The 15,530-nt window shown below is 50.3% G+C and overlaps 1 protein-coding gene across 14 annotated transcripts in view; it reads right to left on the minus strand.

The window, feature by feature from the left end:
* Window positions 1-15,530, minus strand: part of CACNA1A (calcium voltage-gated channel subunit alpha1 A) — a 293,690-nt gene that overhangs the window by 69,331 nt on the left and 208,829 nt on the right. For all 14 annotated transcript variants that reach the window (XM_019664149.1, XM_019664142.1, XM_019664141.1 and 11 more), the window contains 8 exons: window positions 12,457-12,569; window positions 11,119-11,231; window positions 10,860-10,991; window positions 10,510-10,582; window positions 8,619-8,736; window positions 8,415-8,482; window positions 5,032-5,138; window positions 1,761-2,570 (listed from right to left, as the gene is read on the minus strand). In XM_019664149.1, the coding sequence (XP_019519694.1) occupies window positions 1,761-2,570; window positions 5,032-5,138; window positions 8,415-8,482; window positions 8,619-8,736; window positions 10,510-10,582; window positions 10,860-10,991; window positions 11,119-11,231; window positions 12,457-12,569 (1,534 nt within the window). The remainder of the gene's footprint in view (window positions 1-1,760; window positions 2,571-5,031; window positions 5,139-8,414; window positions 8,483-8,618; window positions 8,737-10,509; window positions 10,583-10,859; window positions 10,992-11,118; window positions 11,232-12,456; window positions 12,570-15,530) is intronic.

Raw genomic sequence — 15,530 nt, forward strand, 5'->3', positions numbered from 1 at the left:
CCAAATTGCAAACTGGCCTCCTTCTGCTCCACCTCTGGGCCTTTACACATGCTGTTCTTAGTTTAGAATACTCTCCTTCTTTCTCTGATTGTTCCTTTTGGAAGCCTGTCATCCGCATGCCTGTAAACTGCAATTACTTGATTGAACCCATAGCGCCGGCTTAGACTACAGTAGGCACTTAGTAAACACTGATGGAATGAATGAACAACCTGTAAGAGAAAACCCTAGAGTAGGAATGACCCGGAACAATGATTTTCAGGGGGCTATGGTAGAGCTATGTGGAGATCCAATGATATAATAATTGGGGGCACTGTGGGCATTTAGGAAGTGGGAAGCAATATACTAATATCTTACCATGTGCAGGGCAGTCCCACCTTGGAAAGAATTACCTTCCGACTTTCTCATGTCCTTCACACAGGTGAAAAAATCTGCTTGCAATGATCTGTGCCTTTAGTTTTAACCTAACTCCATTTTCCATATGAGCATCAAGTATTTTTGCATGTTGTAAATACACATCGCATTTTCCCAGAATGCAACTATTGGACAAATTAAGGAAGACTAGACTCTATTTCATAAGGAACTTCACCTAGAGATGTTCACCATTTTGGAACATCTTGACACTGATGGCAATGTCCTCATGTCATGTGAGTTGTTCGTACACCCCCGAGCATTTGTGCCTGTTGTATTCTTGGTGACTTTGCGCACAGATGTCTGTTTCAGAATTATGTCACTCTGTCCTCTAGAGTCTCATTCCTCACAGTGTGGTCCCTGGCCTCACCTGGGAGCTCCTTAGAAATGCAGGCTCCCAGGTTACACTTCAGATATACTGAATTAGGATCTGTGTTTTAGCAAGATCCCTGGGGATTCATGCACACGTCCAATTTTGAGAAGTGCTGGCCTGTTGCGTATGTTGTATAACAGAACCACATCTTTAAAAAATCAATATGACACCTTAATGGTGATATAAAAAGAGACTAAAAGGACATTAATTAATAAAAGAACATTGTCTGTTTCAACATGTAAGTTGTTGGGCTCCGAGGTGTAGAATCACTATAGAACCTTCTAAGGACTGTTAAAAAACATCGTTATGAAAGAGGTTGCTGTTTCTGACTGGGTAAGGTGCTGGCCTGGAAGATGCCTCCAAAGCCGTGAACCCTGCTCTCCCTTGAATTCTGAGGGCCCAGAGTGGCATTTCAAATGCCCCCAGGAAGAGCATCAGGTAAAAAGATGTTTCACTCAATAACAGCTAAAAATGGTCTCAACTGACCAAGCACTTAACGTGTCACTTACGTGTTAGCTGTTTGTTCAGGCCCTTTGCATGTATTACCTCATTTAATTTCAGTAATGACCCACTATGCCATTTTAGATCCCACTACACCATTTTACGGATTGAGAAAACGGAGGCTCAAGGTTGTGAAGTCACTTGCCCAGGGTCACACATAGAAGAGCCGTAAACTCTGGGGCAGAGTTCTCATGGAGTTTCCGAGACACATGAGGGTGTGATGATCTGCCGGCAGCCTCTGGCATCAGACAGCCTGGGTTCAAGGCCACTTATTAGACATGTGACCGTGGGCAAGTCAGTTCCACCTCTCAGTTTCCCCATCTGTGAACTGGGGCCATGACAATGGGACCTATTTCAGGGGGTCGTTGAGAAGACTGAGTTGCTCAGGGGAGTGCCAGGTACACAGCAGGTGTCACTTGGGCTGTTACTATTATTACGACTGTTGTCATCGCGTAGATTTGAGATGGTCTCCACTTACTTCCTCCTCCGGTGCCTGCGCTCCTTGTCCTCCCTCCGTGTGTCCATGTCATACGTGACCGGAGCGCCGTGCCGGTGTCGCCGCCTCCGCTCGCCGCCATCCGGGCCCTCACCCTCGCCCTCACCGCCCCGGGTCGGCCGGCTGCCCTCGCGGTGCCGGGATCTCCTCTCGGTCTTGTCCTCCGGGGCCTCCTCACCTGGCCTGCGATGGGCCCGGTGCCTGCGGGGCTCCCCATCAGCTCCGGTGCGCGGGGACCCGCTGCGGCTCTCCCGGCTGCCCCCTGGCCTGTGTGTGTGCCTCCGGTGGGGGTCTCCAGCCTTGGCTCGCTCGGCCTCACCCTCCCAGAACCCTGGTGGCTCCAGGCCACCCTCCCGGGGGTGGTGATCCGACTCCCGGCCATAAGGCCCCTCCCGGCTCAGTTCAGCATCCTGGCTGCCGGCCCAGGGCCGCCGGGCGTCCAGGCCCACGGAGCTGCTGGGGTCCCGGGCCCGGTCGTGGTAGCGTGCCTGTTTCCGGAGAAAGTCCTCAGCCCGCTGCTGGCCCAGGCGCTGGTCCACTGTGGGCTCGGCCGCCCGGCTCTTGTTGGTATTGTTGTTGCGGTTCTCCTGGGGATCGACCACCAACGGCCGGTCCAGGTGGGTCTTCATGTCAGGCCGCAGGTGCCGGGCATAGGTGGCCTTCCAGCGCTCGTCGGGGTCCATCTCGTTGTACAGGGCCTCCCGGCTGGCCAGCAGGTTCTGCTTGCGCATCTCACTCGTCCGCTGCTCCCACACGGACTTGGTCGGCTTCTGGTTCTTCTGTTGCTCCTTCCTGCAAGGAAAGGGCCCAGGGGTTAGAGCGCTGCTGGGCATTGCACCTGCATGGACCACGCGGGCTCATGGGAGTCTCCACCCAGGTGAGCATCTTAACTCAGTGGGCATTTCCACTAAGATGGGTGTCTCCTTTTAGGTAGGCCTCTTGGCCTTGGTGGGCATCTCCACCCAGGTGGGTATCTTGGCCCAAGCAAGGGTAGAAAACTCAACCTTGCTGGACATGTTGGCCTTACAGGCCCAGGTGGGTGTCTTGGTCCAGATACACAATGTGTATCTTAGCTGGGCATTTTGGTGTAATGGTTGGGGAGGGGGGTGTTCAACCCAGGTGGGTATCCCCATCATCCTCTCCACTCCTCTTTATATTGTAGCTTGGGACCCCCTGGGGGCGGTCTTGATGTTAAAAATATTTTAACCTCTGAGACAGCCAATCATAATGGATACTGGCCTGGAGCAGGTTTCAGAGGCCCCCCCAGGCCCCCCACCCCACTGCTGCCTATAAGATTCTTCAGTTCTGGGACTCAGGAGGTCTGGGGGGTCCCAGGGGGACCATAATGAGTGCTGGGGAGTCTGGGGACAGCGCCTATCTACCCACTGGTACAAAGCAGCCAGTAGGGGTGCTGCTGGGAATGCCGGTGAGGCTGGAGCCCCCGCCTGGGGCATACAGATTTTTCCAGGGGTTCTGATAGTTTTATATAAACCTTGATCTTCCATAGGTTGCTCTCCTAAGCTTGCCTGCTTGAGCATGAACCTTGAAAATTCCCTTTCCCAGCCACCTCCTTCCACATTGGGAAAGAAAGTTCCCCTCCCCATTGTCCCATGATGTACTGCCCCCTAGTGTGCAGAATCCCCAGGATACCCTACAAAGGCACAATTAAGAATATTGGTGTCAGGGGCCGGCCGAGTGGCGCATTGGTTAAGAGCTGGCTTGAGAAACCAGCTCTGAGCAGCAGGGCCCTGGTTCGGATCACACACGAGGGTCAGTGATGCTGCGCCTTCTACAGCTAAAATGGTGAACAACAGCTCGACCTGGAGCTGGGCTGCTGTGAATTGCCGGCGATGGCACAGGCTGCAGTGAGGCTGTAGTGGGCTGCCATCAAGCTACCATGACTGGCTGGCAGTTGGCATGAGTGGCTGGCAGCCAGCGTGAGCTGCCAAGAGCTGCCGTGAGCGGCCGTCCAATGGCCAGCGACCGATCTGCCTCACCCAGAAAAAGCACAATGATAATACCAACATGGGCCAGTGAAGCGACGTCCTCCACAACTAGACTGAAGAACAAAAGGACAGCAACTTGTCTGTTCCCCTTCCCCGATTCCCCAACGCTGTTCCCCTCCTCCAATTCCCCAATAAAATCTTTAAAAAAAAGAAAAGAAAAGAATATTGGTGTCGGGGTGGCCGGTTAGCTCAGGTGGCTAGAATGTGGGCTCATGGCACCAGGGTTGCCGGTTTGATTCCCACATGGGCCAAGGAGCTGGGCCCTCCACAACTAGATTGAAACAGCTACTTGACTTGGAGCTGATGGGTCCTAGAAAAACACAGTTCCCCAATAAAATTTCTTAAAAAACAAAACAAAAAACAATATTGGTGTCAACAAACCTCCTTCTATGAAGACACCTTAAATCTCACCAACTCACCACCTCTGATCCACCAGCAAACTTTGTCCCCTATTTCTTCATGATCTGTCTAGAATTCAGCTGTAGAATATCACCTTCTCGGCCACCACCCTGGTCCAGCCCCCACTATCTCTTTTGCACAGACCAGTGCAGTCATCTCCAACCTGGTCTCCTGGCTCCAGCCATCGTCCCCAATAGTCTGTTCCCCTGACAGCAGTGAGAGGGCATCAGTGATCACCTGAGTCAGGCAGGTCCTGTCTCTCTGCTCAAGAACCCTCTATGGCTTCCACCTGACTCAGAGCAAAAGTCTAATAAGTCTTCCCCACAGTTCGCAAGGTCCTACATGATCTGCCCCTGTCACCTCCTTGCCCTCATCTCCTACTATTCTCCCCGCTTGTTCACTCTACTCCAGTTATACTGACCTCCTTCATGTGCCTTAAACACGCCAGGCATGTTCCTACCTCAGGGCCTTTGTATATGCTGCTCCCACTGTCTGGATGCACTTCCCTCAGATTCCCCCCATGGTTCCTCCCTCACCTCCTTCAGGCCTTGTCGCCTTCTCAGTGAGGCCTTCCCTGGCAATTTATTTAAAATCACAACTCTCTCCACCCCTGGCACTCCCTACACCCATTTGCCCCTTGTTAATGCTATATCCCCAGCAGCTAGAACAGTGCCTGGCATATAGTAGGTGCTTACTAATTATTTATTGTGTAAAAATGGGTGGGAGGGCTGAAGTACCTCTTCCTAAAGCTCAACCCTGTCAGGGACTGCTCCTTGCCCCAAATCCTTGACTGGGAAGGTGTAGAGGCCAAGGAGCCCAGAGAGTATGCTGGAGCTGGGGGCACTTACACAGCTATAGACATGTTGGCTGCGGACAGAGGACTCACTTCTGCCACCTCCTTGGCTTTCTGGAGGGCAAGTTTCTGGTTGGCTGCTTCTTCTTCTTCTTGTTCATCCTAAAAGGCACACGGGATCCCTGTTTACAAAACATGAACTGGGCCTTGGGGCCTCACCGCTGACCCTATTGCTAAGCAGGGGCGACATTGGAAATTTTTTCAAACAGATTTGTCCTGGGCATCAACCAATCAGAGCCAAGCCCTGCCTATCAGAATGGATGCCCTATGTCCCTTAAGTGCACTGCTATCCCCGTTATGTACAGGCTAGATACCCAGCTCATTATTAACCCTATGTTAGCACATAGTCAGAAGAAAACAAAAGGAAAAACTCCCTTCCCTTTCCACAGTGGAGATTTTTCTGCACCCTATCTCAAGGAGCTGGAAATTAATGCAGAGATTTTCGTCTCATTCTACTTTCCAGACCGTTTAAGCTCTCTGAACCAAGACTGAAAAAAACAAACCAATGACTAGCCCCCACATGCAGAAAAATCTGGCATCCCATGGCCCATCCCATGCATTGCCAACAGCTTCCAGAAGGGAATCAGGAGAGGAACTTATATTCTCAGCCGGTTAGGTTCAGAGAGGAGGAGGATGGGGGAAGATGTTTTAAAAATACATACAGAAAAAGATGATTTGGGGCTTTAAATCCTTCTTCAGCCTTCATGCAGGGCCTCATTCGTAAAACAGAAAAGCCAACAAAGAAAAAGCAACGAGAAAGAAAAGGCCTGAGACCAACCCGCCAATAAGAAAAGTAATGTGGCTGGAGGGCCCCTCTCCCCCTGCGCTGGGGTCTCTGGGGCAAGAAGCAATCTTACCACCTTGGAAATGGTCAGATCAGGACACTCTCTGGCAGTGACAACATGGAGGTGGGACCTGGTCAGCTCCCCTGCTCTCACAAGGCCTCCCTTCCTCCTGACACTACATCCAGCATTTCTCAGAGCCAGGTCCCTGGACCACCTGTCTCAGAAACACTGCTAATATGGATTCCCAGGCCCCCCAAAGAACCTAAGCTGGGCCCTGGAACCTGCACTCTCAACAAGCTCCCAAGTGAGTATAGAACACGTTCAAGTTTAAGCAGCAACGCATGTGGTTAAGAGCATAAATTCTAGACCCCCTTGGATTCAAATCCCAGCTCCACCACTTAGTGCTGTGTGACCTTGGGTAAATCACATAATCTCGCTGTGCCTCATAAGCCTCGTCTAACATGTCAGCTCTCTCCAACTTGCTCCATTTCACCTTTTTCCTTAGTACTCATCACCAGCTGACAAATTTACTTCTTGTCTGTCTCTCCCACTCAAATAACAGCCCCATGAGGGCGGGGATTTCTGCCTGTTCTGTTCATGTCCCTGGTTCCTAGGCCTGGCCTTGCTCACAGTAGGTGCTCAATAAATGCTTTTAAATGAATGAATGACAAAATCTGTAAAATAGGGCTCAGAGAACGTGCCTCCTGGGGTTTCCGTGAGGATGAAATGAGATAAAACGTATCAGGGGCTTAGCAGGATGCCTGCCACATATTAAATGCCGAAGAAATGCTTATGGAATCAATGAAGGAAAGCATGTGGTCTGCAGGAGAGTGTCCATACCTCACAGGTGGTGAGTGTGCCTTTCTCCCGCCTCTTCTCCTACCCTCCTGGCATCCCCTCTCCCCAATGGCTTGGATGAGCTCATGGCTGGATCAACTCCCAGAGCAGCCATGTCAGCTGGCTCCATGGTGGCCAGGCCCGTGGCCATGTGTTTGGGGTGGCAGAGACTTCCGTACTCCCCCCACCCCAGTCAGAGCTGGGCCTGGGAAACTCTCTCTCCCTCCTGCCAGGGTCAGCAGATGGAGGGCTGGCAACGTCTGCTCAGTTTGGTTCAGTTCCATGAACATGTCCTGAATACCTCGAGTCACTGGGGCTGTGAAGCTGCGGGAGGCCCCACGCCTGGCCCTCCTGGGCTAGGAAGAAGACTGCACACATCTCTTAATATGATGGGGATGCCGGGGAAAATTTTAGGGTGGACAACTAATAGCTCCTAACATAACTTCGTTCCTGACGCACCCCTCTCAAATTGCAAAAAAGGTGCCCAGCTTCTTTTGTGCAGTGCACAACCTGAACAACCATTCCCAGTGGCCGTGCTTGTGGGCTACCCTAGAAATGTGGCCTGTATCACCGAAAGCAATGTTACCTCCTCAGTGCCTAAGTGAGGTGGACCTGACTCTCAGGGAGTCCATGCTGTCCAAAGGGGGCATCTGGCACAAGGTTTTGCCCCTAATTCAATATCACTGATCATGAATAAATACTGGGCTTTTCCTTGCACAGATGGTTCTCACTCCCCACCCCACAGATTCTTTTCTGACCTCCTTTCCTCTGCTATTCTCTCTTTTCTGCTCTCTGAGGGGGGCACATTTCTGCTTTTTCAGTTCCTAGCTATGTGGCAAGGTCACTCAACTTCTCTGGGTCTCCGTTTCCCCATTTGTGAAATGGAGATAACAGTAACTCCCTATCTGTTAGGTTGCTAGTGTCTGGCATAAAATTACTTTCTGTGGTTATTATTTTTACGATTATCTGCTTAGCTAGGGCTCAAACTACAGTGGCAAGGTGTGTGAGTCACGATCTTAGGTTCTGCAGCTTGCCAGTTCTGGATTCGAATCCAAATCGAGTTCTATAAAATGAGAGCTGTAGGTCCAGGGCCTGGCTCGTGCCCAGTGACGAACAAAGTCTCCCTTTATTGAGCACTTACTGTGTACCAAGAACTGTGCTGAGCACTTGATGTGCATAGCGTGATGCTACAAATAGTAGCTGCTATTATCATGCCAGCTGGGGCCAGTGACTTTGCCTTTCTGAGCCTCAGTTTCCCCTTCTGCAAAAGGGTGGTAACAGCAATGCCTGGCACCATGCGTATCATGGAATTCTTTAGAATTATCACTTGGCGGTGAGGTCCGGCCAGCTTCCAAGCTCACGGAGATGCATGTCAAGCCTCAGGACCCTGTGTCGGTTATTCTCCATCTGTCCCATCCTTTCAGGTCTAGAGTAGTGACAGTGCCTGCGAGCTTGGGGGCTGCACTGTTCCTTGAAGGTCCCTTGATGCCGCCCCACTGTCTATCCACGGGTACTCGGTGGAGTTTGCCATCTGTTTCCTGCAATCCCGGTGCCTCACCCCCTCCCACCTCCTCTGCTGTAGAATCCACTTGACAAGGGACAGTGTGTCTGAGTGGGGAGGAGGCGCCTTCTCCCTGGCACAGTGCATCCAGGGCAAAAGCTCTGACCGTCCCTGTTCCTGCATGCCTGGCACGGTCCTGATCTGCCATGAGTAGGTAGTAACTTTGCCAGAGAAACATTCTCCCACCAACTGCACCTTGGTAAGCTCCTGGGCGTTGGCCAAATTATCCACCGCGATGGCCAAGAACACGTTCAAGAGGGTGTCTGCAGACGCTTGAGTCAAGGAAAGCAACACTACTTGGATCCGGGTGTATCTGGGTCTCCTGATCCCCTCCATCGTGCCCTCTATTCACTCTGCCCTGGGACCAGGCGCGTTCCCATGTCCCCCCATGGAGGATACAGTTCCCGAAGAGCGTCAGCACAATGAAGTAGATGGAGAACACCATGCCACCTTTCACACCGCCCTGAGATTTGATGCCGTCATACATGACCTCGTTCCAGTCCTCGCCCGTCAGGATCTGAAAGGGAGGGAGAAACACACAGCCAACCCCCCTCTCAGCCACAGGCCCCATGGAGATGCAGCTGTGGGTCCCAAGCCTGCCTGTCCCTGCAGTGAGCAGCTGTCAGCCCAGCTTCTAGGAAAAGGAGACCCAGGTGGAGTCACGAACCTCTGTTAATTGTCTTCCCTGATGTGATAAGGGGGTTTGCTAGGGACTGAGTTGTGCCCCCTAAATTCTTGTGCTGGTGCTCTAAGCCCTCACGCAATGGCATTTGGAGATGGGAGGTAATCAGGGTTAGATGAAGTCATGAGGGTGCGGCCCTCATGATGGGATTAGTGCCTTTGTAAGAAGAGACACCACAGAGTTTGGGGGCTCTCTATATCTCTCTTTCTTTCTCTCTTCCCCATGTGAAGACACAGTGAGAAGGTGGCTACCTGCAAGCCAGGAAGAGTCCTCAATAGGAACCACCCCTGTGGGCACCCTGACCATGGCTTCAAGCCTCCAGAACTGTGAGAAATAAATTTCTATTATTTAAGCAACATCTTCACTGGCCCTTCTGGGCTGCTGTGCCTGGGGCAAGGTGAGTGCCGGTGACCAGAGAAGGCTGCAGGCAGAAGGACACAGCTGCTGACAAACAGAAATTGGGCTGATGCTTATGGGAAAGTCTGAGGGGACACGTGTGTGGTGTCCACACGCTAATTAAAAAAAAATCCCCCTCTCCTCCTTTATAATACTACTTCCACGAGGATAAGTAAATATGAAAGAACTCCAGAAATGCTACTCTGTTAATGCAGGGTTTCTCTGCCTTGGCACTGCTGACATTTGGGACTGGTCATTCTCTGGGGTGGGGCTGCCCTGTACATTATGGGGTGTTGAGCAGCACTCCTGGCTTCCACCCACTAGATGCCAGTAGCACCCAGCCCTGCAGTTGTGACAACCCAAAATGTTTCCTGACACTTCCAAGTGGTCTTGGGGGACAGAATTGCTCTTGGGCCAGAACCCCTGTGCTGACGATCTGTGGGTGGTGATGACAACTACAATCAACCAATGTGAGGGGTCAGAAGTTTGCTTCATGGATGATCTCTTTCCAACTTCCATCTCAGGGTTTCATTTAGAAACCATTCCAAGAGAAGTGGGGGGAGTGCAGTCCCATTTTCCATACACTCTCTGTATCCCAAAGAGACAGAATCCACTGGAAAGGTTGCAGAGGTCCCAGCTAAGTCAGTCCTAATCCTTAGGTCCTGTGTCCACATGGGCACAGAAGTTGGTTTGGGGAGACTACCCAGGGTCAATCTCTTTGCTCTGAAATACGAGATCGGGGTGTCTTCCAACCTGGGGGAGGATGGGCATCGTAACCATGTCTTTTATTTTCTGTATTCTGATGCTTTGACATCTGGGGCTTTGCTGACCCTGGAGGGAGTCAGGGCTGGCTAATTCTTAGAGGTAGTGAACACCTTGCCCATGGACATACTTTTCAAATACAAACCAACCAATCCAGGGCCCTCACATCAACCACTTCCTCTATGAGGCTCTTACGCTCAAGGCCAACACTTTCTGCCCAAATCACCCCAGGGCCAGGCAGGTACCAGATACCTCAGGACAGCGCCCTCGCACCAGTGCCCACTGAAATTATTCAACACAGCCAATCCTAAACCTGCTCACCCTGCCTCCCCCATTCTATCCCGTAGAACCCCCAACAAAGGCTGCTGCCCATGATCCCCCTCCCTCTGCCTCCTGACTGGTGCTTTCCCATGTGGTCCTGTGTGGCGTGGGGCCGGGTGAAGGTCGTACCTGAAACACTGTCATTATTGCTGCTGGAAAGGTGTCGAAGTTGGTAGGAGGAGTCCCTTCATCGAAATTAAACCTGTGGGAGAACACAGACATTTCTCGTTGCCCCGCCCCAGGCATCCTGGGAGCGTGGTTCAGCATCTTGTCTCTAGGGCAACATCTCCAGCGTCTCTGTCCCCCAGAAGGACACCTGAGTGGTACCCAGGGCCCTTTCATTCTGGGCGAGTGCACGGGGTGTCCGGGCCAAGAGGAGGGAAGTGGCCTCTGTCTCTGAGGTACTGAGTGTGGCGTGTGAGGGCTGGTAGCGGGGGTGTCCCTGGGGGCACAAGTTGGAGAAGCTGCTGAACACTTACTGGCCGCCGAAGAGCTGCATTCCCAAAAGTGCGAAGACGACGATGAACAGGAAAAGGAGGAACAACAGGCTGATGATGGATTTCATGGAGTTGAGAAGAGAGACGACCAGGTTCCTGAGAGACGCCCAGTACCTGCCAACAGAGACCGGAGGTGGGGTGGGGGGGGTCAGGTTGGGCCAGGGCAGCAGCAACTGAGCCCACCTTCCCAACATGCTGGAGGTGCCTGCTACCCCTCCTCCCACCATCTCCAAAGACTTACTTTGTGACTTTGAAAATACGCAATAACCTGAGGGCTCGTAACACGCTGATTCCAAAGGATGTGCCGGGTTTTATGACAGCCCAGATGACCTCAAAGATGCTCCCAATGATAACCTAGAACAGAGAATCTGCTCTCGTGTCCAAGGTCCCTGAAAACATGCTCTGGGCCTGAATTTTGCAGGAACCCAACCCAACTTCCCACCCTCAAATGCAAGCAGGGTGAGAGTCTCAGACTCGTCTCATCCCTTCTCTGTTTCTATTTATTAAGAGCTCACGAGAGTAAAGAATTCCTGAAACATATAATTACAACATGGGTGCCCATGCAGCTACCACCTACATCAAGAAATAGGACATGTCTGCACCCCAGAAGCCTCTGGGCATCCCCTAGACATAACCATTACCCTGAATTTTTTAAGAACCATTTCCTTGATTTAAAAAATAATTGAGGTGAAATTCATATAACATAAAATTAACCACTTTAAGTGCACAATTCAGTGGCATTTAGTACCTTTGCAATGTTGTTCAATCAGCACCTCTGTCTAGTTCCAGAAAGTTTCCATCACCCCAAAAGGAAGTTCTGTCCCCATGAGCAGTCACTCTCCATTTCCCCTCCCCCAGTCCCTGGCAAACACTGATCTGCTTTCTGTCTCTATGGATTTGCCTGTTCCGGATATTTCATATAAATGAAATTATGCAATATGTGACCTTTTGTGTCTGGCTTCTTTTGCTTATCATAAGGTTTTTGAGGTCTTTGCCTTTTCAAGTATTCAAGTATTATCCTTAGCCAAAGCAAATTAGTTTGGTCCATCTGAACTTTGATGAGCAGAATCGCGCACATGCTATGGACTGCTTTTGTCAGCGTCTGCCTCCTTTTGTATAAAACTGTGTGGCCTATGGGTGTAGCTGTGGTGGGCTGCCTTTCATGGCTGCAGAGAATTCCATTACAGGGCTACACCATCACTTACTTATCCATTCTACTGCAAAGGGATATTTGGGTCATTTGGTTTGGAACTATTATAAGCAAGGCTGCTCAGGACATTCTTGTATGTGTCTCCTGGGCATCTGTGTGAATTTCTCTAGGGTGAATCCCTAGCAATGGCATTGCCAGGTCGCCCCCACTTTCCAAAGAGGGTCCACACATTTGCTTTCCCACCAGCAGTGGCTGACAGTTCTGGGGGCCTGTATCAATATTTGTGATGGTCCTCTAGTTTCTATTTGCATTCAGCTGAGTTGTTCATATCCAGGGATGACCCTGCCTCTTCCTTTTCTATGTCCCCAGGTATCAGCCATGCTTGGCAAGAGCTGGAGAAATAAGTTCCTTAGAAATCAGGTCACTTACCCCACAGTCAAAGCAGTTGAAGGAAGAGTGGAAGTAAGGCCGTGTCCCAAGCCCGTACATTTTTATAAACATTTCGGACATAAAGAGTCCTAAGAAAATGAATTCTGCATAGTCTAGAAGGGAGGGGGGGGGGAACAGGGAGAAAGTTAGTTTTGTTGGGAGGGGGGCTACCAGGTGGCTCTGACTTTCCTGTTAATACCAATCCTGTCCCTTGCCTGGCCTGGCAAAAAGGGAGAGAGACGATGGTCTTTGGTGGCCTTGGCCAAAGACTATGCAAGGCTTCCTTTCCGTGGGCCTCTGTTTCCCCTCTGTTAATGGGGGCGGGGGGCGACAGCTGTCCACCACCCTCCAACCACCCAAAGCCAGGCCAATCTTAAAAGGAGTGAGAAAACGTTCAGCGGGTATCCATCCTGCAGTTGTTGCCCTGGTTCGATGAAAAGGGTTGGATGTAGATTATTGCCAGGGACCTAAGTTTTGTGCTGAGTGGTAGGTTCCTGAAAACTTACTACATTTTAAAAACTAATGAACAAATAAACAAATGAATGAATGAACTAACTGGCTAACTAACCACTGACTATCTGGCTAACTAACAAAATAACAATGACCCCATGATGCCAGTGTGTCATAATCAAGGAATTTTGATTAATCCAGCCTGAGCTCCAAAGGAAAAATAGAAATCATAACTGTGTCCTGTTTGTAAGTCCCTGGTGTTAGGGATTTAGCATCTCAAGGAACTGATCTAAGGCACAGCTTTTCTCCCAGCTTGGAAAACCTATCTGATGTCCCTGGAACTCCCCCTGTCTTCCTGATGTCTAAAAGTCTTGACCAAGATAAAGCCTTTGTTCTTTGGTGAGGAGGCATAAAGATGCAAATGCCTCTGGGAGAGATAATACATGGGTGTTTTTTTGCACAGGCAAAGAAATGGCTAACATCAGGTCTTCTGAAAGGGCTTCTTGGTGGGGCAGGAAGATGAGGACTCAGGAAGGGCATGGGTACTTACCTAATGGATGGAAAGGAGAGGTAACAAGGGCTTCCGAAGGGAAGAAAGTATACAGAAAGGGGAGAGAGGACTCACACTTCCAAGAATTTCAATTTAGGTCACAAAGCTAATTCTGCTTGAAGGTCAAGGGCGTTTGTTATATCATTCTTTTAAGAGGCGGTTTGAACCGACTGTCAAGGACCTTCCCACTCATTTCTATCAAAACATTCCCTTAGTTTCAGAACTTCAGGGAACTGCTAGTATCTGAGGGAAACTCTGGGGTCTCCAGGACCTCCAGGACCAAAATATCAGTGAGGGAAAATCTGTCCGTAACATCTGGTGCATTCAAAGAACCACCAGAAGCAACCCAGGGAGGATTGAAAGAGTTTCCAAGATGCATGTTCTCCAGTTACCATGGAAACATGATAGCTGGTGATGCACAAGACCTGAGAGAATTGTCTGTGGCATTGGTGGGCCTGGAAGAAATTTTAGAGCCATCGAATCCAATTTCCACCAAGTACAGAAGAGGCATTAGAGACTCATAGCAACTACTATACTTCATTGATTCTAAGATATATATTTTTGTTCACATTCTGACATCTCTAAAATTGGGGTGTATCTTAAAATTAGCATGTCCTAGTTTAGACAGCAGCATTGTTTTATTTGTTAGTGGTGCAAAATAAAAGAATGCCTTATAACTGAAGATGCCTTCAATCAATGCATATGGTAATGGTTGTCCAAGGTGACAGGGCAAGTTAGAGGCAGGCATAGAGAACCCAGGTCACCTAGCAGCCAGGGCAGGGATCTGCCATCAGACACAATTTGGAGTCTGGTTTCAAATCTCAATTCATCATGTACTACCTGTGTGATCCTGGGCAAGTTACTTAACCTCTCTGTGTCTCAGTTTTCTCAACTGGGGATAATTACAGCACCTTTACAGACACAGAGGCTCAGGGCAGAAAGTCCCAACCCTCTGTTCCCGAACCAGGACAGACAGAGCAAGGTGATTAGTGGGGAGAATATGGGAGATTAAAAATAGACGATCAGAGGAGGTTAAGATGAGAAGAGTCCTCATTTGTAAGAGACTCCAGGGGGACCAAATGCAATTACTAAGGTTGGAACTAGGTCAAGGCTCTCAGAAGGAGAACTGGCCCCTGAGGGGTGTCCTGGGGAGATCAGCCAACGTTACTGGGAACAATGAGGCTTACAAGGAGACCTAGACCAGGTAACCTGGAGCAGGCCCCCAGGCCTTTCTAGGCTGAAGACTAGACTGTCTCTAGTGGCTGTTTGGGTCAATTCTGAACCACATCAGAAGGGCACAGAATTCACAGACCTAAGTCAGACAAGCCAGTAGATGCAGGAGGAGGGCAGCTAGTGGGCAAAAACCATTTGGGGAAGTCCTCACTAGGGGTCCACAACCAGTGCCAGGGCACACACTTGCCCTCCTCACTGCCTAGCCATGACTCTTGTTGATTCCTCAGAGCTCTTTACTTTTTAAGTCCTGGTCAAAGGTCTCCCTACCCTTCACTGCTTCTCCTCACCCCCACGTGGCCATCAATTTTGATACTATCTCATGCTAATTCCTGGAATCTGGGAGTAGGCCCAGAAGGGCAAAACCTTGGGGGTCCTGGTACCCACTGAGGGAGGAGGATGCTCTTGTAGTTGTTGGGAATCAATCCCAGACACAAGGAAGTCAAACAGAGGAGGAGAGGAAAGGGAAAAGCAGCAGAAGGTTTGAAAGAAGAGGGGAGAAGCAGAGTCAGAAATGAAGAGAGGAAATGGGGTCACTTTTTGTCCCTAAGACACCCCTCTCTCTCAACCACATCTATTTATTTATTTATTTAAAAAAGATTTTTATTGGGGAATTGGGGGAGGGGAACAGACAAGTTGCTGTCCTTTGTTCTTCAGTCTAGTTGTGGAGGACGTTGCTTCACTGGACCATGTTGGTATTATCCTTGCACTCTTCCCGGGTGAGGCAGTCGCTCGCCGGCCATTGGACGGCCGCTCACAGCAGCTAATGAAAGCTCACGCCTGCTGCCCACCAGCCCCACTGCAGCCTACGCCGTCACCGGCGACTCACGGCAGCCCAGGTCCA

This window comes from Hipposideros armiger, unplaced genomic scaffold (genome assembly GCF_001890085.2).
Source record: "Hipposideros armiger isolate ML-2016 unplaced genomic scaffold, ASM189008v1 scaffold_417, whole genome shotgun sequence".
NCBI lineage: Eukaryota > Metazoa > Chordata > Mammalia > Chiroptera > Hipposideridae > Hipposideros > Hipposideros armiger.